General features: G+C 36.2%; 1 protein-coding gene across 8 annotated transcripts in view; it reads left to right on the top strand.

Annotated features, from left to right (window-relative positions):
- Positions 1–21,627, top strand: part of NEBL (nebulette) — a 249,713-nt gene that overhangs the window by 186,460 nt on the left and 41,626 nt on the right. For 6 of the 8 annotated variants that reach the window (XM_088052370.1, XM_088052360.1, XM_088052367.1 and 3 more), the window contains 9 exons: positions 4,194–4,301; positions 5,848–5,952; positions 10,415–10,522; positions 11,481–11,591; positions 14,523–14,633; positions 16,381–16,491; positions 17,147–17,257; positions 18,112–18,216; positions 21,312–21,404. The exons of the other annotated variants lie outside the window; for them this stretch is intronic. In XM_088052370.1, coding sequence (XP_087908496.1) covers positions 4,194–4,301; positions 5,848–5,952; positions 10,415–10,522; positions 11,481–11,591; positions 14,523–14,633; positions 16,381–16,491; positions 17,147–17,257; positions 18,112–18,216; positions 21,312–21,404 — 963 coding nt within the window. The remainder of the gene's footprint in view (positions 1–4,193; positions 4,302–5,847; positions 5,953–10,414; positions 10,523–11,480; positions 11,592–14,522; positions 14,634–16,380; positions 16,492–17,146; positions 17,258–18,111; positions 18,217–21,311; positions 21,405–21,627) is intronic. 8 annotated transcript variants of the gene reach the window in all.

The raw sequence follows: 21,627 nt of genomic DNA, 5'->3' as shown, positions 1-21,627 counted from the left end.
TGTGTTGAAAGTTGATAATCTCCCTTAATTGCATGAATCTATAAGCTGTGACATGCAGAGAAATATTAGTTATTTGACCCTCACAGTAAATTTACAAAGTTGACAATTCTGATGGATGTAATGGGAAGAGAAGATGATAACATGTTTTAATGTGGTGCATATGGGTAGGTAATTTAGGGAGTATAGAGAACAGGAGCAAGAAGAGGTCAGGCAGTGTGGGTGTAACGAAGGGAGAAAGCAATCAAGGCAAGCAGGAAAGCAAACAAAGCGAAGAAAATAGTGTTAATGTTTGACTGGCACTCAAAGCTCTACAGAAATCACTGTTTTCTCTCTCTCTCCTTTCTTTCCTTTTTTATTTTGTTCTTTAACAAAGCTTTTGACAACAACAGCAGCAAAAATAATAGCTCCCAGAACTAGTATATTTACCCACAGCATGTGGTAACCCTCTTCTGTTGATTTTAAATGAAATTTAAAACAGAAACTGTGTTAGCCCTTATGAAAACATGGAGCTTGTCAATTTGCCGAGTGTGCATTGTATAATTTGGGCTATTTTTTTATATATTTTTGTTTTATTAAGACAAGCTCTTGTTCATGCCCTCTTTATGTTTTTAAATGCATTTTATTAGCTGTTTCAAAGAGCTGCTGATATGAGGTATTCCTCTTATGGTGTTCAGTAATTGGTTTTTAAATAAATAATTTTGGATATTCATATTTGTTGCTGAATCTGGCGCTTATTGTTTTAGGGATAAAACTGTTAGAGGTAGAATGTTTTTCAAATTGCACCTTCTCTGAGATTTTCAGCAACAACCCGAAGAGCCTAGGATTTTCTCAGTCTTTCTTTGCTTTAAGCCCTGCTAGTGCTTTTAGCAATATATGCTTCAATTTTGCTCTTTGTTTATGCTACATTTCCTTCAATATATATGTGCTCTGACAGGTTTTTTCCTCTTTTTAAGATGTTTTCATATGGTCATGAGGAAATGCTTTAGCTGCAAGTGTCTGCTTTATCATGGGATCACACTGGCTGAATGATTCAATTTTTGTAGTTTCTTTGTAAATCTGAACAGTGGGTGATGTCATCCACTTCTGAAACTGAACACTCCCTGTGTGAACAGCTTTGAACTACAGATTTGATTTAGGAATGTTGCTGCTAAGCTTCAAAAGACACTGCTCTGTCCACCTGCAATTCTGACTTTTATAGGTTTTGTGCAAGGCCGATGAGAAGTTTGTTTATCCAGGCCTTATTTAATTCCAGTTTGGTTTTTCAGGGATGTTGTTGTGTTAAAAGCCTGCGGAGTCTGCTCTTTCTTAAGTAGTCTTTAGAGAGCAACCTCCATGCATTTCTTTTAAATTAACCCTATACACTATATAATCTCTAAAAAAATATACAAAGTAAGACTTTAATGAAGATGGTAAATAAGTAACCGTCCTTTTAAGCCCTCATTAAAGTAAAACTCTTGGTTAATGATGAAATTTGTAGATAAGTGTCCACTAACAACTGTCAATTCTACTCCCACTTGTTTGCTCTTCCACCACATTATCGCCTTGCTGAGACCTTCCCCCTTCAGATGGTTTAGAAATAGTATGAGGTATTTTTCTTCCTTGTTTTTATTCAGAAGTCTTTGTCTCAGGCATATTTCTTCTCTTTAAACTGCATTCACCCTGTTCAAAAGGATGATGAATACTGTGTGCTTTCCTTCACCGTGACTCATCCATGGGTTTGCTCTTCTTTCTTCACACTCTCCCACCCCACGCTTCCTTTCAGGGGGAGAAAGAACCAGAAAAATGTTGATAAAAGAGAAAGTGTACATCTATGTAGCTTTCAATGCAACAAATCCCCTATGACAGGTCAGTTAAATGACTGCTGGAAGTGCTCTGGAGACACTGCCAGGGTCGTCTGATATTGCTGTGTGTGCTCCGCTTTGCCCCAGAGCAGCGCATGCAGTGGGGAGGGGAGCAAAGGCAGTGAGCTGAGCAGCCAGGGGAGACAGCAGGGCCTGGAGCTGAGACAGCCCTGCTGCAACCAGTTTACAGTCACTGCTTGGGGGGCTCCCTTAATTTTGGGTCCCTCCTTCGCATCGGGATCAGGACACAGGGCCCTGTCAAAGTTGGGTTCACCGGTCCCCCTTCTGTCCTTCAGTGGCAGCAATGTGATCCCAAGTGACACTAGTGAGGATCTATTACTGGAATCTCTACGTTGAAATGTATTGCTAAAAAAACTTTTAAATGGTGGCATGAAATGGCTGCAGCTGGAAGATGGCAAACCAGTTGTGAGGAGAGGTCCTTTTGGCACCAATGCTTTCCCACTTAACAAGAATTTCAAGTGCCATGTTGTGCATTCGGTTTGTGTGTACTGTTTGTGACCATTTGTTGGCCAGGAGAAGGCAGCCTGAAGTTGGATATTTAAAGTCTAAATACTTGGTGGTGTTGTGATGTGGATAAAGGAGTAATAGATAGTTTTGCTCACCCTGCTGTCATTCTGGCTTTTTGAATGACATATTACAGCACTGCCTGATTTTCATTAGAAGGCAGGTTTTGGATACACCTTTTAAGAGAGAAAAGCCCTCTGATTTATTCCTTCACTGCTCATACGGAGCATGGATTTGCCTTTGTATTCAGTTATATGCTTTTGCACTTGATCCAATGCCAAGGCAAATATCAAACAATATAAACCAGATGAATCTACCAGAAGGCAATAGATACTCTCTTCTACTGTTAGTGTGAAAGATTATGAAGTTCATCATGTGTTCAGATAAAGTTTTTCTTTAAAAGTAACAATGTTTTAGGATTTCCTTACTTAGAAAAATTAACCTAACTGCTGGAATAATAATAATGTAGTGCTTAAACATATATGGCTAGTTCCTGTTTGTGTGGCTTAGTTTTGGTTTCTTGTTATCCTGATTAATGAAGTCATGGTCATCGTGGCTAAAGATAATGAGGTTGTGTAAGCTAAATCATGTTGAGGGTCTTTTGAGGCAAAGAAGAACTGAAAAGGAAAAAAAAAATCTTCCCACAACGAAGGCTGAGAAAAAAAATATTGAAGATTGTTTGAGGTGGCTTAACCACTTTATCAGACATTCATGTGGGAATAGAGAAAAAAGGAGTAGGGAAAAATCCATGTATTTATTTAGTGCAGAGCGTGGTAAATTATAATGGATGTTGCATAGGCTCAGATATCAGGTGTCTGCCTAACATTCATGAAAGCAGCATAATTCAGACTGAACTTTATTCTCCATTATGCCCAGCTGTTGGAAAGAAACAGACATGTGTGCAGAGTCTCCAGATGTTTGATGAACACTCACAAAGGGAGCAAAGGAGGGAGATAAACTATTCGTTCCATTTCATATTTTCAGATTCTGAATTCAGCATGTTTTCTGGAATTGTTGTGATTTATTTACTTTTAATGCCATTGTCTCCATATTTAAGTATTGCTTATTTCCTCTTACATGTATTGTCATTACCCCTTTTTTCTTTTGAACGACAAGAAAATATGGTGAAAGTGATGGCAGGAAGTAATTTAATTATGCTTTCTAGCTCTGTAATGAGGTGGGCATTATCCCCAAGGAAGGATTGAACTACAGAGGGATTCCTCAGTGTCTCATGGGAAATTTCTGGCAGAATTAAAAATAGACCTGGCGGTTCTGGTGGCAGTCTAGCATAGTAGGAATGGCAGGTGGAGCTGGTGGTGGGAAGTTCGATTCTGACTTCCCATTTTCAAGTGGTTTTCAGATTTACAAGTAATTTGTTTTACAATTGTTATATTTTATTCACCTTAGAATTATTTTTTTTTTTGTTAAAAACCACAATTTTGATGTTAATTATGAATTGAATGATTCTCAGTGAATTGGTTATTATTGCTATCAGTGAATTGGTTATTATTGCTAGTCAAACAGTTCTATTTTATTTGATTACTCATGTGAGTAATATGATTTTGTTTCTGTTTTCTTTTTATAAATCCTTCAGCACCAGTAATCACATATGACAATCTTAAAATTTTTAGTAAAATTCAGATACATAAAACTTAATTGGAAACCAACACCAGACTGTCACAGGTGTGGATAAACTGAGCTTCTTTAAACTTTGTTTAAAGATTTATGAATAAAGTAATTGCATTTAATAAGCTTCTTTGTAGTCTGAATTCTCTGTCTTTTTTAAGTGCTGCAAGTTAATGTTAGACATGTTTGTTCTGGTGAAAGGTAAAATACAAAGAGAAGTTCAGCAAGGAAATGAAGAGTCACCAGTACAATCCTCTTGACAGTGCTTCCTTCAAGCAAGCACAGATTGCATCCACCTTGGCAAGTGATGTAAGTTAATTGGCTTTGTATTTTACATGCATTTACACTTACATGCATTTAAATCCTGAATAACCTAACATTTGTAGATTCACAAGTTGAATTTCTTTTTTAATGTTATGCATTCCTCTGAGCTACAGCCTCTCCTATACAGTGTGTAGCAGGTACAGCATGTTATCCATTTCTTCCTCTGCTTCTGACAAAGGGCCTGAAGAGATTTTCATAACCATTTTAGATGAGATTCATTTAGCTTAATTTTCTGTGTCGAAAGGTATGACCTCTTACTCTGAGCTAATTGCCTTCTACTTGGTCCCTTTTTATTCAGGCAAGAAATAAAAGAGGTCTAGAGGTCAATTCTTCTCACCTGTTAGAGGTGCCTGTCTTTAGAAGAGCAAAGTCCTACCCTCTCTCCAATAACCATTGGTTAAAAAAAGGAGGTTACATGAGCAGATCAGGTCTGGATGTCTGTGTTTTAGACTTCATTCTTCTATTTGATCTTCTCAATGGTAATCCAAAATACAGCAGTCACTAAGTTCAGCAATGGGTGTTTGCTGCTGGAGCCAGACTGGAGAAAACATCTTTATCGAGTGATAATGCCCTTGGGATGATATATTTTAAAGTCTGTCTAATGCTAAAAATGTGATCTCTTCTTTGTGGCTGTGATCCAGATAGTCAAAAGAGAAGCCTTCATTTTGTAGTCCAGCATTTCTGAAGTGTGAAGTACCATGCAATGAGTACAGGAAAGATTGGCTCTGGGAAGAATACAGAAGATTATGTAATTATTTCCAAAATCTAAATGTGTAGTACAAAATTAGTTGAAGCAGTTAATATTGTAAGAAATGGGCAAATTGAAGTGAAGAACATGATACATATGTGGAGGTGACTAAAGGTATTAGTGTAAAAGATCTCTCATCCCAGATAGGTAAGGTAGCTAGTCTTTTCCCTGTAAAGTTGGGCATACATGTCTCAGAAGAATGGAAAATCCTACTGGAGGCTGATGGGGAGTTACTTTCTGCTGCTTCATTAAGTGATTATCTTTTGCCTTAGGGTCACCATGTTACTTATATTTACTGCAAGCAGTCTGTGTTGGATAAAATATCCAGGAGCACTTCCTTTTAACTCCTGTATATGAAACTTTTAAATTGGATGGTGTAATTCCTGAAGCAGGGGAAAAAGAATAAGAATTAAAGGTGTTTAAAATGAATAGAACCAAAGTATTGAGGAACATACTCTTGATTTAAGTGGGGAGTGGGAAGGGAGGGGAGAAGAAAAAAGAAGAAAATTAATTCTAGTCTGAAAAGTCATACAAGGTGTGATTTTGTTGTGTTTGTCCTTTTTTGGAGGAAAAGTTTGGGTAGTTCTTAAGTACTTAGTAGAATGAGTCCTATAGTGTTTCATTTTCTTTGAAATGATAGTAGATGACCACCATCTAGTGGCTGTGAGAGATTGTTCAGGCAAGCACTTAAATGTTTTCCCTTTCTGAACAGTCACACTGTAATACAGAGCTGTGAATTATTTTATTAATCTTTAGTTTGCATAACCTTAATTCTCTTTCCAGGTGAACTACAAGAAAGATTTAGAAAGCCTGCATGATCCAGCATCTGATCTACCAAACCTGCTGCATTTAAACCATGCTTTAAATATCAGCAAAACACAGAGTGATGTAAGTTGCCTTTTTAAGAATGACCTGAAAAATAAAACTATTAAGGAATGTACTACATTATACTACTAACATAGGAAATACATTTTTGCTCTCATATGTAGTGGGCAATAGTGCTGTAACTGCCGTAGATGAGAGGTGTAGTGAAGAAAAATGTTTTTTTATGAAGACATACTTCAGTTATTAGAACAGATAATATATACTGTGGAAGAATCACACAGACTTCTGATGTTGAGTGTTTCTTCTCATATATCTGAAACATTGTCTGTTTTTTTCTGTGTTCTAAGACCTAAAATGCTTTTTTCCTTGAAAATCTCATTTTGTCTAAGGTCTTGCTTTCATCTGCAAGTCTCTGTACAGAAGTGACCATTATGCTAGTTTAATATTTGGACTTTTTTCATGAACAGCCTCTGGAGTGTTAGCTTACTTTTGGGCTTCTCTGGCTAAACTTTTTTCCCCTCCTAACTGAGTCTTCCTACACTGGGTCAGATAATAGGCACATGTTTCATTCATGCCTCTTGATGGGGCTGGTGGTCTGATCTATGATCGTGATAGGGATTAAAATAGGAAGGAAGAGCTAGGAAACTCCTGGCTCCTGTGCCATGATGCAGGTTCTTTCCCACTCCAAGAGCACTATGCTGTAGGCTGGTTAGCTGCATTTATCATCTTCACTCCAGAAAATACAGCTGGCCTGCAGAACTTCTGTGGAGAGGCATGAGTGGGTGGTGTTGGGAAGGAAGGCTGCCCCACGGTTGGCAGGATTTGAGTGTTTCATAGACAATTAACTCTAATGAGTAGGAGCACACTGGGTCATCTTTTGTGTCAGTGCCTGCTTATATCTAAAATAATCAAAATAATCTATCTAACTTGACTTTTGTGTGTATCACTCCTCCTGTGAAGCTAACACTGACTATCCCCTTTTTTTGAGTAATAAATGAGTTGGAATGTTTTTCTTCCTTCATTCTTCATGCATGTTTTGGTCTGAATCTAGTTTCCTTCTAGTGTATGGTAAGATTGGCAGTCTTTTTGCTGATTAAATGAGCACCCTCAGAATGGACTTCATCAGTTTATCATCTTAGCTCTAAGGATATAGAAACTTGGACTTTTCCTTAAGGCAGATTATGTCTTGCAAAATGTATTTCTTTCCTTTTTCCTGGAGGGATTGATTCATAATGTTCATGTGCTCATCTGAGGACTTGGTAAATACTAAGCCTTTGATTTTTGTACTGTCCAGATCCTGGTGGATATTTTTATTTGGTACAACAAGAGAGATGCTGTGCCAATCCCTAAGCTCTCCACTAAATATCTGTCTTTTAAAAAAATCCCATTTTCACAGTCCTTCTCAGATCTGACCTCCCCATGTAATTGTTTTTATTTAAACACGGTTTACTCTTTTGCCTTTCTCCCTCCTTTTCCAGTACATTCCTTGTGTTCTCCTTGTCTCTCCACAGCTCATACCAAATCTGTTTTGTAATCCACCACCATTGTATAAAATGGTCTTCCTGACTTACCTGTGTCAACTGATTTTGAAAGAGTAGTCTTATGGTAATTTTTTTTGTTTGTTTTTTTCTTTTTGTTGGTTTGTTTGGTTTTTTTTTTCCTTCTGAAACACAGAGCTGCTTGAAAATTGCCCAGGTTTCCCTGCAGTATACCTTTCTCCATTGAACTTTGTTTCTCATTATCTTCTACATAGCTACACCTGCACCAGTGTGACAGATAGAAACCTCTATGGCTAATTAAACTCATAAACTAATATTGTTGATTGAATGAATGGGTTTGCTTACTGATTTAGAGTGTAGAAGTGTGTGCAGGTTTATGAATTACTTATACTGTAATATCACGGCCAGGCTGTTATACATGTCAACTTCCATGGGGATAAATTCCAGCAGTTAAGAGGAAAGCTTGATGGGCATCTTTGGACATAAATAAACTGATTTTGACAGGTTAAACTCATCCTGGTTTTGTTATTTTGATGAGGAATAAAATTACAAGGTGGAATTCTCCCTTTATGGAGTATTTCCTGGTTTCACTTAGGATGGAGGTAATTTTCTTCCTAGTAGCTGGTACAGTGCTGTGTTTTTGATTTAGGATGAAAACAATGTTGATAGCACACTGATGGTTTAGTTGTGGCTGAGCAGTGCTTACACTAAGTCAGGAACTTTTCAGCCCTTGGGGTGGCTGGTGGTGCCTGAGGAGCTGGGAGAGGACACAGCCAAGACAGCTGACCCAAACTGGCCAAAGGGATATCCCACACCATATAGTGTCATTCTCAGTATATAAAATAGGGGCAAGTTGGCCAGGGGATCCTTCTCAGGGAGAGGCTGAGCATTGATAGACTTTTTCATTTACATCTCTTGTTTTTTTGTTTTGTTTTGTTTTTTTTTCCTTGAGCTTTATTTCTCTCTCTTTTTGTTATTTTCCTTTTATTACTGTTTATTATTATTATTATTATTAGTATTAGTATTATTAGTATTATTAGTATTTATACCCCATGGGGTAAATTGTGTGAGCATTTGTTTGGGGCTTAGTTGCTGGCTGTGGTTAAACCATGACAGATATATATGTAATTCTGGTATGAACTATGGGACACAAAATTTGACACTTTGATATATGTAGAACAGCTAGTTTAATGTTTTTCACATTTCAAATATGTTCCTATGGTGGAGACTTTGTGATACTAATGCAGTGCAGTCTAAAAAAGCGGGAACTTTTAGATATATTTCATTGTAATGAGCAGGGTGAATAAATATAACATAAGAGACCAAATCTGGTGCTTGTAGTTTAGCTTAATGTAGCAAAAAGTTACGAGTTTAGCTAATTTGATTTTATAGAATTTTAAAAAAAAATTTCTTTCATTAGCTGAGGAATGGAGTAAAAGTATGAGATCAGAATCTGTAGATGGAGGTAATTTTCATTTGTTTCCACTACTGAAGTGATTTTGTTGTGTGACATTTACAGTTCTTTCCACTAGGAGGCAAACCCAGACCATCATATGTGTTCTTTTGCACTTCAAGTGGAAATAATAATGTTTATTTTCTATGGAACACAGAAACATCTGACTTTTAGATTAACAGGACATCCATTTTCTCTAGGAATGTACAAAATATTTTTTTATCATATTCTTTTTTTTATAAAATTTCATCACAACATTTTAAATTTGCATTTGACAGAACTCCCCAGTTAGTAGGACTAAAATAAGGTTTCTTCTATGCTTTTTCTTTCATAGTTACTTTAAACGGTATTTAAATTCCAAAACCTTCTGGATTTTGTCTGTGAAAACATTATTGGAAGTTTTTTTGTTTCAGTATGAATATAAGAAATCATTTAAGCAAAGCAAGTGTTTCTGTGATTTCAGCCCAGACACTGCAGAACAAATCTATCTCACAGAAAATGCAGTGCTTCAAAGTCAGGTATACACAACCACAAACAAACACATCTTGAAAAGAGAAAAATGCAGCATTTTAACAGTGGTTAAATCATGCACAAAAACACATGATAGATTTCAGTGATGTACAGTGCATATTCAATCAGAAGTACTCCATGAGGAGAGAGGAGAGTATTTTTGCAGGACTGAAGCCTAATGCAGAAGCCTGACAGGGAAAGAGATATAATCAGACATCACTATTTTTGAAGAGATACAGAAATTTAAATTACATTACTCACTATAAATGTAATATTTTGATTTGTAGCTGTTTACTTTCCTTTAGGGCTTGTGTAGACTATTCCATCACGCCCCACACTGACTGATGGAGAAAAGTAATGTGCTTGCCAGTCTTGATCAAAAGAGTGTGAATGAATGAGTTCAGAAAGCTTCTCCAGGTTTCCAAACAAAGTGTATTTCCTTTGTGAGTTAGCATAAAGGAGTGAGTTGATCTCTTAACCCTGTGTCCTTCACTGTGATTTTGCTGCCAGCTCTAAGGTCATGGTCCCTGGTAGATGTGAGGGGAATGTTGGTGCAGGACTGGACCCTACCAAAGCTGTAGTTGTCCTTCCCCTCTCCCTCCCATAGGTACAAACAAAAGTGCATTTGAGAGTGGTGTTTCTGAGCCTGAAAAAAAAGACCTGTGGGGCCTGGCTGTGAAACAGATTTTGTTATTGTTACAGTAAATGTGTTTTATGGAAACATAGCAAGGGATGCTATTAAAAAGCTGCCAACTGTTCAGACATAGGTCATTTGGCCAAACCCATGCAATTGTTTTAAGGATTGTGATTGATGTTCCTTATTCCTGTTGTCTTCAAAGTTCACAGTTTCTAGGTCTGAACTGTGTAGAAAAGGAATAAATTACTTAAACAAATATTACCTTATCCAAATGCCGTATTTCCCCAGCAGGTTAAGTTTGGGAGAAGTCTTCCAAATCAAAACATCTAAGGAGTAGGGCTAAGACAGGATTTGTTTGTTTCCAAGGCAAGCAATCAGATCTCATATTCTTTCAGCTGTTAACAGACTTTATCTTAATTTTCATAGGTCAAGTACAAAGAAAATTATGAAAAATCTAAAGGCAGATCAATGCTGGAGTTCGTGGATACACCAATGTATCAGGTTTCAAAGGAGGCTCAAAAGATGCAAAGTGAGGTAAGTAAAAATGTACTTTTTGAACAAGTAAAATTTAGATCAACAGAGAAGCTAACAGACATCTTTTACTCAGATTAAGAAAATGTATGAAGCAGAGAGTAAATTGTGGATATGGTAGAATTATACTGAGTAGTTATCTCTGCTATTCTCTAGCTCAATTCTTCCTGTGAATTTGCTTTTTTTCTCAAAAGGCCATTGGTACTAAGAGTGCACACACATCATTTAATTGAGAAGAAGCTCAAGAGGTCATCTAGATCAGAGATTAATAACTTTTTAAGTTCTCACTTGAACTTCATCTTTAGGAAGGGGTGGTTCTCATGTGGGAGCAAGTGAAGCCACAAAACCCAGTCCAACCCCATGATTTAACTGAAACATCCTCCTGCCTTTCCAGCCTGGGAAACTCACCAAGGAGGAAGGTCTGTTCCCAGGTTCCAGCACAGCACTGGCTGTCCTATATTAGGCCATGCTTTTCTAATTTTTTTATATAAAAAACTTGAAATTATGAAGATTTTGTGACTTCCCAGACCATCTAGTCCAGCGCGTTACCATCCATCCTGAGTGAGATGGATGCGCCTGTGTCCCCATGCTGCAGTTTGGTTCTGTTAGTTTTGCTGTGTCATGGAAAACAGATGATCTCAGCCTCTTGGTAGGAACTTTAATGAGTTTTAACCTTGTGTGCCATTTGTCTTCTCTTTTCTCTCCCAAGCAAACTGCTTCTTTCATAGATCAGGTTCAGCATTCTCTTTGGACATATTGTACACATATTTTTGTCTAGATTGTATCTGTTTGTATAAATAAACTAGATAATGAAATGTGTAATGAAGTTGCTTATTAGTGTGAAATCTAATTTATGGCAGGGCTCATTTCTGGGTCTATTTACAATGTCTCTTCTGAAATATGCTTGGAATTGCATATGCATGTGTATATGTACCACTAATTGTGTGTTTTGCTACGATAGAAAATGTACCGCAGAGATTTTGAAGAAGGGATCAAGGGAAGACCTTCATTGGATTTAGACAAGACCCCAGAGTTTTTGCATATAAAACAAGTCACTAATCTTCTGAAAGAGGTAAAGGGATTTTATTTGTTTTTTCTGTTGTTATGTTGTAAATGAGCAATAAGCAGCATCACTACAAGCTGTTGAGTGCCCAATAACTTAAAATTTTCTTGGTGGCTACATTTAAGTCACTTCATAAGTAAAAATTACTTCACATCATTTTGTATTCTGAATAGTCCTGTAGTAAGGAAATTATAAAGCTCAGCACACCTGAACCAGACTATTACTTTTCTTTTCAGATAGATAAAGGGGTGGAAGGAAGGATTTCCATTGGTGTCCAGATGGCAGTTTTTCCCTTTGAGTAATTATTTCACATTTATGGTAACCTGTTGTGGTTATACAGATGCCTTGAACTGCGTAGAGTCACTTATAACTAACTTAATTAAAATAATTATCTATCATACATGTTATGGATAAAAATAAAGAAAAACAAGATTTTGTAAGAGCTGTGATAACTAACTGCTTTAAGTCCGTTTTGTTACAAGGTACAGGTTTTCTGTGTGCTTACTGTTTCCTTAGGATTTGTGAAATGTTCTTCTGTTGTATGTGTTACTAAAAATGATTTTTTTTTTCCCATAACTGACAATCCTTCTATCTCTAGTATTTTTATATTACTATTTAAAACTGCTTTCATGTTAGGTTTGACTCTATGGATTCTGGTTACTATTTGATCCAGTTTAGAAGAACTAGAACTGCTAGAAGAGAAGAGCAGAGCAGAGCTGCTAGATATCCTGCCTTTGAATCTGGGAGCCAACAATACCTTGTTTATATTTTTGGTATTATGAATAGATTTTTTTTGCCAATTAAAAACCCTTGAACTTTGTTCCTTTCCATGTTCTTTATGCAACTTATTCCAGTCTATGCTAGGTCTCATATGGTCAAAGAAAAAAAAAGATTTTCAGATATTCCTTTATTATTTATTCATCCTCTAATAAATAATTTATTCTGATAAACTTGACTGTCAGGTAGGCAAGTCTCAAGCTAGGTCTATTTTATTCAGTGGCATTCTGTGCTACATCTCATATATGCCTTCTCACTAGGGAAAAACGCAAATCATACTGTCATTTCATTCAGTTAATCTTGCTGCTCATTGAATGCCCGCAGAAGTGGGAACTGTGTGCATAGTTATATCATGTGCTCTACATGCTCATCTCTGAAATTTTGATGTAGCTCCCTCCTTAGTGCTATATGCATTAAGATGTTCTCTAATTCAGGCCTCCTCAATTTTTTATGCCTTCTTATTTAGGGAATAAACCATGCCTGTAAGTCAAAGGGGAGGAAAATGAGAAGACGAAAATGGTATTTCTGTTAATGCATTACTCCATGAATTTCCAACAATTTTATATCCACATTCAAGGAAAGTATTTTAAACCCAAAGATTACCTCGGTAAAATTAATTATTATCTTTCATGATTCATAAAAAATATGTATTTCTTCACTCAAGGATGTAGCTCAATGTTTTTCCATAAAGTTTCATAATAAACTTTGAATAGATACTGCATGAAACAAGAAGAAAAACCTGGAGTTAAAAATCAATTAATTGTTCAATCACTTTTTTTTTTCACCCAAATGTCAGCTGTATTTCAGCTTATTCTGTTGATTTCCCACTGTAGAGAATTCTGCAAATATTTCACATTTTGTAGCAATACAAACTTTTTTCTTTGGGACCACATTTACAACTCCTTCAGAAGAGATAGCTGAATTAATTGTTCTGAGTTAAATAGTTCTAAATTAGGAGAAATTGTTTCCTGCTTGTTGTAGGACATACTTCTGATGATCAAGAGAAGCATCTTTAAAAATATCTGGTGCCTTTTATTTAAATAAAGAGCTTATATGGAGATAAAGGTACTCACTGCTGCTTATGAAATTTAATATGTAATTAAGAGTATTAATTCATGTCTATGTAAATCCATCTGATAAATATTTTGTGCAATATTCTTCTAATTTCTTTACTTAAAAAAGCCTAACCCTCATCTGGAGATACGAAGAGTAATTAAAAATTCTTACAAAACTTGGACTTCAATAGGCTTACATCAGCTCTCTATGAGCTGGGAAGAGTAAAAAGAACCAAATGTCCATGGGCACCTTCTAGTGTGCTTTGAATTTTATTCTGAACATTTGAGTACTCTGGAGGCTGCAGTTGCTGAATGCTGATAGGTTATGCCAGTGCAGTGTCTAGGAGGCACAGGAGCGATATGGTAGGAATATTGCTTCTACATTTTAATTTATCAAGAGGTTGTTTTAACAGGTCCTAGTATGGTGTTTAGGGAATCCATCCTGATTTGGATGCCTTTAATGGAACTGAGGTAAAAACTTCAGCACAGTATATACTGGCCTGCAGAAAGAAAATGCTACTGCAGTTAAAATATCTGTCCAGAGACAGACAAGGCCCCTAAACAGTGTGCTAGTGCTGTATAGGACACACCTGGTTTTCAAGAGCACAAAAAAATAGATGACAACTGTTGCCTCAGATGAGGCGTAGCGACCTGGTTCATGAGTGAAACAACGGCTAAACTTACAGGCCTGTCGGGCTAATCACTTACGAACACCAATGTGGTGGACGGTGAAGAGCGTTTATTTCTGGTGTGCAAGGTTTTATATGACCGAGTTATGATTCCGTCATCACCGTGATATTATGGGTTATAGAACTTTGGAGAAAGAGGGGCCCTATCTTCCCGTACATCGCGAGATCTTCCGATCGGCTTTCCCTATCTAACCACATCAGACAACATTAAAATCTTTTTGTATTTTCAACATTGTTCCTTTTGATTTCACAATTTCCAATTCTATTTTAAGTCTGGAATCTGTACTTCAACTAATTCATATTTCATAGAAATTTCAAAGAGACTCTTCAGATGTTTAATAAGTGTCATTTCTTTTCAAGATCTTGCACAAAATAAGAAGTGGTGAAATCTCTCACTTTTTTTTTTTTTTAATCCTTAGAAAGAGTATCGGAAAGATTTGGAAGAAGGGATGAAAGGAAAAGGAATGACAGTGTTTGAAGATACACCAGATTTGATTAGAGTGAAAAATGCGGCTCAGATACTAAATGAGGTATGTTATTCTAGTCAAGGTTATTATTGTCACAGAAGGTTCACTTTATGTTAAACTCAAAAGATTCCTATTTTTTTTTTTTTTTACATAGTCTGCAGTGAAATATGTGGTATTGAAACTAAGGCTATTTCTGTTTTGCTTGAAAAATATAGTAAAGCTCTGGATAAAAAAAAGTTACACAGGACAGATAATTCAGATTTCCAGGCAGGTAAAAGGTCATTGGAGATTGTCAGTGGGGTCAGTAGATCCAGCATTTAGAGCTGTGCTCTGCTCAGGCTTTACCAGCTCATGAGTTCGGGTGGTCTTCCAGACATCCAGGGCTGTCTCTGGGGAACAACAGTGGGGCTGGATGGTGTAGGGAGGGAAGAGGGAAGGCAAAGCTCATGCTGCAAGTTATGTCTTTGGGGAATCACTTCAGAATTTATATGTAAATAAATTTGATACTAATTTTGTATTTATTATATATATATATATATATATGTTTATTCATACACACACACATATATATACATATCCATAAAAAACAGAGAGTGGCATGGATAGGGCCAATTTGACCACTGTAGAGAAGTGCAGGAATATATAGCTGTAACTCCTGGGATTATCTTTTCCTTGGTGTTTAAGCAGTATGAAGCTTAGAGGAAACATTTGCCATCCCACCTTTAGCAGAGAGGAATTGAGGGATAATGTATTTCTATGGGTTAATTTACAATTCTTGCAAAAAAATGTGGTTTGTGAAGTAGAGAGTTGTTTTATCACATTTATTTCCACATCAGAATGAGACAGAGATGGAAGATCAAAAATTTTTTTGCTCATGTTTTTGTAAGTGATCAAACCATTGAATTCAGTACAAATGTATATTCCTTCTTTTTCTAACTAATGTACAACTTAAAAATAATTAACAAACAAGAAAAGTAAGGGGCATTTAAAAATTCTATGTATTATGTGTATTTACTTTGAAAAAGAAGAGTTTCCCACAGGCAGAGATGAACTAGAATAGAAAAAAAGATTATTATTATAGTAGTAGAAATAGCACTGGCTGAGAGTATTTTTTTATTAAAAAAACTTACAACTATTGCATACAATATTTCCATATTATTTTTAATATAATTTGCTGATGAACAGGGAGCATATCCTTGCTTGGATAAGCTGAAGATGAAATATTAATTTTGTTTTCAGGTTATTGGTTATTTATAATTTATGTTGTGAGGAAAAAGCAGCAATCACGGGTGAGGACTGTCACTTGCCTAATGGCTATGGTTCAGGAAGGACCTATTAAATGAATAAATTACAACTTCCTGATCTGGAAGTTCAGTGGAAGCAATTCTGTATGATATTACATTTCAAACATCCAGTCTTGTCATAAATAAAATATTTTCTTAAAAGTAAAATGTGTTTCAATTAGACTGGCACCAAGGACCAACTTATTGCACCATGTTCTGCAGAGCTAAACTTCCCCTTTACTTTAGAGGATCACTGTAGCAGACTGCATGGGCTGATTTCCTCCCACCCTCTGCCACATTAAAAATTCATTGATAGAGGCTTGTATATTCATTGAATATCTTCTAAAAGTTTTCCTGCTGTAGTTTTTTATGTATTATTTCTGACAACAGCTTACCAAGAGTCTTGAGAACTGTGACTCTTGGAAGTTTTGGTTGACTAAATCCTAAATTTGAGTGTCTTGTGGAAAAAAATCAACTTGTAACTCTCTGGATTTTCTGAATGTCATGTATAAATTCTATCTTCACAGAGGCAATACAAGAAAGACTTGGAGACTGAAATTAAAGGGAAAGGCATGGAAGTTGGTCCAGATACACCTGAGATAAGGCGAGCCAAGAAAGCCTCTGAAATTGCAAGCATGGTCAGTACCTGGGGCAAGCTTTCCATTTGACTGAATGCAACAAATTATTGTGATTGAGAATTCCAAGTAGTGACCAATCTAGGCAGTACTGAAAACACAGATTTCACTAAACAGCTAATCCATTGAGCTGCAAAGAGTCAAACAGTTGCAAAATCAGTGTAAGGGGGAAAAGTTAAGACTTCCCAGAACTTAGATCTTCCTATGACCTTTTGCAGGTTGTGCATGAGCCTTGCCTGGCCTGGGGTGTGTTTGGTCACTGTGAGCCCTGCTCCTTTTAGGTCTAAATAGCCACTTATTTAGGTAGGGCCTAATGATAAACAGAGTTAGAGAGATGCTAAAGAGTTATGACCTCCGTCTTGCAAAGCACAGCGGAGGGAGAAATTCTCACGTGTCTGACTGTGGCTGCCAAAACTGTAGAGACAGGTAGATGTGAAAAGCTACATGGGATTTGAAGTGAACAGTCTTTTCTAAAAGAGTTTTTTAACCCATAACTGTATTAGAGTGTAGGCATTGCATGGATAGGTTCTACAAAACTAGTACTGTTAAATCATTTATGATTTATGAATGCTGATCATTAAAATTGCACAGATCAAATTAGGAAAAAATTTAGAATTTGGCTGTCAGTTGTGAGTATTTCCAATGCTATCCTTTTCAGAAAGAATACAAGAAAGACTTGGAGAATGAAATTAAAGGAAAGGGAATGGAAGTGAGTACAGATACCCTTGATATACAACGAGCCAAAAAAGCTTCTGAAATTGTCAGCCAGGTGAGTACAGAATTAATTACTTTAAGATTATTTTGAAAGTAAAACACAATGAGATGTCAAAACCATAAAATCCTCTTGAACATTCTTAAGCTAAAAAAAGCAAGCAGTGCACAATAAAATTATTATATTGAAGAAATGGAAGAATTTAGTTTTATAGTGTGACCAGCACTATGAGAATAGTTTTGAAGACAGCATGTGCAGAGAGTTGTAGTATTAGTTATGGGGCTTTTTTTTAACCTTAATTTTTTCTTCAGAAAGAACATAAAAAGGATCTGGGGACTGAAATTGTAGGAAAAGGGATGCAAGTTGGTCCATATATTCCAGCAATACAGTGAGTCAAAAGGGCTTCAGAAATAGCAAGATGTAGTCAAAAGCTGAATGTTTTAATTCTGTGTAACAATGACCGTTTGACATACGCTGCTCAAAATACTTCTTCTCTAGCTCTGTAGAGGCTTTCATAGCCATATAAGTCAATTTACATGTAGTAAAATGTCTTAACTGCCTGATTATTTTTTATATTTATGCCTGTTACACCATGTAAATGGAATTTAATTATTTACATCTACCTGTAGTTCTTTTCACATTACCTAATTACTAATGTAATGTTACATTACATACATTCTGACAGTGAGGGGAAAATATATATGAAGATGCTTTATGTATGAAGATGTTACATATGAGGATATATTATATATATATTTTAGTGTGGGGGGCAGACAACATATCATGGAGAAGAGAGGTTTAAGTAAATACTGGACAGGGATCAGGAGGCTCATCATCAGTAAGCATCTTTTGTGCAGTTTGGGTATCCTGAGCCCAAAAGACATAGACATGTAAAAAAATTATTTTTTCAGAAAATGTACAAAGATGAAGCAGAGAAGATGCTCTGTAACTATTCTGCTGTCCCAGACACTCCTGAGATGGAGAGGATAAGAAGTACTCAGAAGAATATCAGTTCAGTGAGTAATAGTGCTTCTGTCTTTGCTTGTAACTTTTCAGATATTTTTTAGTTTGAATAGGCTCTCTTGTGTCACAGCATAAAATAGGAAACTTATGAGTAGAAGTCCTTTGAACCATTTGCATAATTTTCCTGGCAAAGACTGTATTACTCATTTCTTTCAGTAAAAATAATACCCTGCTTTTCTAGGTGCGACACTGTTATTTTGAATTTCTAAACCACTTATACCACCTTGCCAAGCCACGGTTATTTTTAAATGAAGATTTTTTTTTTCTTTTTCCATCAAGCCCCAGGAAGTACTGTATTTAAAAGGGAAAAAAACCCAAATCTAAGGCTTCGTACTATACATACAAGATTTTTCATCTGTTTCCTATCATATGTACTGAGCAATAAGATTGGGGTATAAAATTAGGACAGATCAGATTTCATAAATATATATATATAATGATTTTATATTATTCTGGGTATATTTTAAAATTTTATGCTGGATTTAAGTTTCAGTTTATCCCTAAATATAAATTATGAGCTTAGATTTATAAAATTGCCTGGTTTGGGATGTATCAAGTTCCACTTCCTTTTTGGGCCCATTAATGCTGCTGTTTGTAATTCTACCTTTGCTTGTAATATAACAGAGAAGAGGAGTAAATCTAACCTCCAGAACAAAAGGCCAGTCAGTGGCTGATTTTTATGGCAGACTAAATAATACTAATAAAGCCAATGATTTGAGAGAAAGGAATATAAGATACTTAAATATTTTTAGTATTACCTGACACAGATGTTCTTTAGCTTAGAGATATCCTCAGCTTCTCCAGCTCTCAGAAGTGACGGAGTGGACTCAGTTAGTTTCTGCCAGAGGTGTTTGCCTGCAGCTCCCCTGTACAGCTGAGACTTCTGTGGGGGAGTAAGAGCCTGTGGGGTGAGCAGAGGAGATACCTCTCTGAGCCTGCTCCAGGCTGTGGTCACTCCTATAGCATCTCTGGCCATCACCTGCCCTTTTACTTCCTTTGAATGAGGACAGCTGAAAGCTGCATCTTTCTAGATGGAGCTCTTGACTGGCTTGGTTTTGCTTCCTGTCATCTGTTGGCTCCTGGTTCTGACTGGTGCTCTGCAGCATAGGGTGATGTGGTTATCACCATTTCTCCTGTCACTGGTGGCTGAAACTCCCTGGAGCAGAGGGATGCAAGCTGGCCCCTGTGCTCTGCTGTCCTCCCTGCTCCAGCCTTGCATAGCTTTTGATGAAGTGCTCAGATAGGTCAGTGACTGTGGCAGTGTGGACTCACTAACAGGTAGCAGGCTTAGTTAAGATAGGTATCACCACTTCATTCAGCCTTGACATCTTAACAACCTTGATACATCTGAGCCCTGTAGGCCAGTCTGAGCTTTCAAGGCTGACAATTATTCTTTTTGTTAGTGTTCTAGATATTAAGATTTAAAATCTTTGAGGTATTTGTATTTGCTTTCTTTAGTGATTGTCCTGTTTCTGTTTGTGAGCTGGGTCTTCCAAATGTAGGAAAGCAGTTTACAGCAGTGATTGAATGACCTTTCTTCTTCTTTCTCTATGTTTTAATCTTTCATCCTTCTGTGCAGTTTAGATGATAAAGGTAAATTATTACTGAATGAAGATACAGCTGGAAGCAGCCCAACTAGATAAAAAAACAGTGACCCCTAACATTCTTCTGTTTTTTGAATTTTGTCTCAAGTATTTTTCTGCCTTAAGGGACAAAAAATAACAACTAGCTCAGCAGATAAGATCATTGCTGCTTTTAGCTCACTAGCTCATTTGGCAGATGATTTATAAAAGGATATTTACTTCACAGTCATCTCTTTCATAGAAAAATTCCTGTCTCCAACATATTTTACCAATCCTTCCTTGGTAGAGGAGAAAAGTATATTGTCGTTCAGTCCACAATATAAATCTTTCTAACTGACATGGTGCAGAAGAATTTTCAAGTTCTTACTCCTAAATTATCTCGGTTATCACATGGTAGAACAAAATTCTAGATCGTTAAAGGTTTTCTGAATATTAAAAAAAATAGTTGCAGACATTCACTTTTCTCTAGAATATTTGGCAGTGGTATTCACCCCAGGCTGTAGAGGACTTCAGTGAAGTAGGAGGAATTAATCAAGAATGTTGTTTTATTATTCAAGGTTTGTTGATATGAAAACTTAAATAAATTTTGATTTAAGATGGGTAGAAATACTAAATAATAAGGATTAAATTTATTAATGTTTATCAATTTTATTAACTCCAAGATCAGACTTGGTTTTTTACACTAACTGACTGGAAATGCTTACTGGAGTGGCAACAGCTGTGACACCAAATACTGAAAATCAAATAAAACTTAAGAGTTTTGCATCAAGAACTGGTGCTTCATGGTTATTTAAATTGTAACCATGCTTGGAGTATGTGGAGCAGTTATTTACTGTCTCTGTAACTTCAAATGATTGTGTTTATCCTTTACTGAAACAATTGAAATAGAGAGAATTGTATAAACTGCATGTGTATCTTTGAAGAAATGAGTTTTGTTTATAGATACAGTCCTCAGCTTTCTGGCTTGAACCTAGGAGTTAAAAATTGCATGACTTGGATTGTAGCTCTGCTTGTTATGGTCATTTTTCCATGAATATTTCAATTTTCTAGTTTGTTTACTTAGAAATAATAGTGTCTGTTCACTTCTCACAGTATTTTAAGATCTGAAGACTACAGCAACCAAATCAAATCCTCCATGTACATCCACCTTCAATTACACTGAAATGAATGAATTACTCAAGCATAAAGTTACACTTGTAAAACTTTATAGGTTATTATATAAATGTTAAGTTTTTTTCCAAATATAAATATGTCATTCCAAACACTTAAAAATATTGAGGTCATTTTAAAGGATGAGAATATATTATCTGGGTTACAGTTGAAAACAAACAATGTTATCGTAGTTATTGATAGTCTTATTTATGAAAAATTAAAGTATTTGCTTTCTTAGAAAGATTTATAGTCTGACCAGTTTGGAACTTGGAAAATTGCCCAGCCTTTTTATGAGAACTAGTATTTGCATTGCTAACAGTCTCATAATTATCTTTTCTTTCGGGGAAATGAAGGTGTTTTATAAGAAGGAAGTAGGAGCTGGCACAGCTGTAAAAGATACTCCAGAGATTGAAAGAGTAAAGAAAAATCAACAGAATATTAGTTCGGTAAGTGCTATTAACATAAATTCTTATGTGAGTAAAAGGTCGACTAAATTTTTTTTTTCCGTCTTCTTTACTAAAAAATTCCTCATTTTCATATCACACATCTCAGTCAAATAGTTGTCCACTGGATTTTGGACATAGAGCTCTATGCTAGCACAGCTAGAACTCCCCTCTACTGTTGTACTTCTATGTCCAGTGATAGAGATTCTAATTAAAGCATTAAGAA

Source organism: Pseudopodoces humilis, chromosome 1, assembly GCF_049639895.1.
Source record: "Pseudopodoces humilis isolate 2021_Gansu_Grassland_sample_001 chromosome 1, ASM4963989v1, whole genome shotgun sequence".
Lineage (NCBI taxonomy): Eukaryota > Metazoa > Chordata > Aves > Passeriformes > Paridae > Pseudopodoces > Pseudopodoces humilis.
Note: the sequence above shows the minus strand (reverse complement) of the source record. Positions and strands in the feature narration are given on the sequence as shown.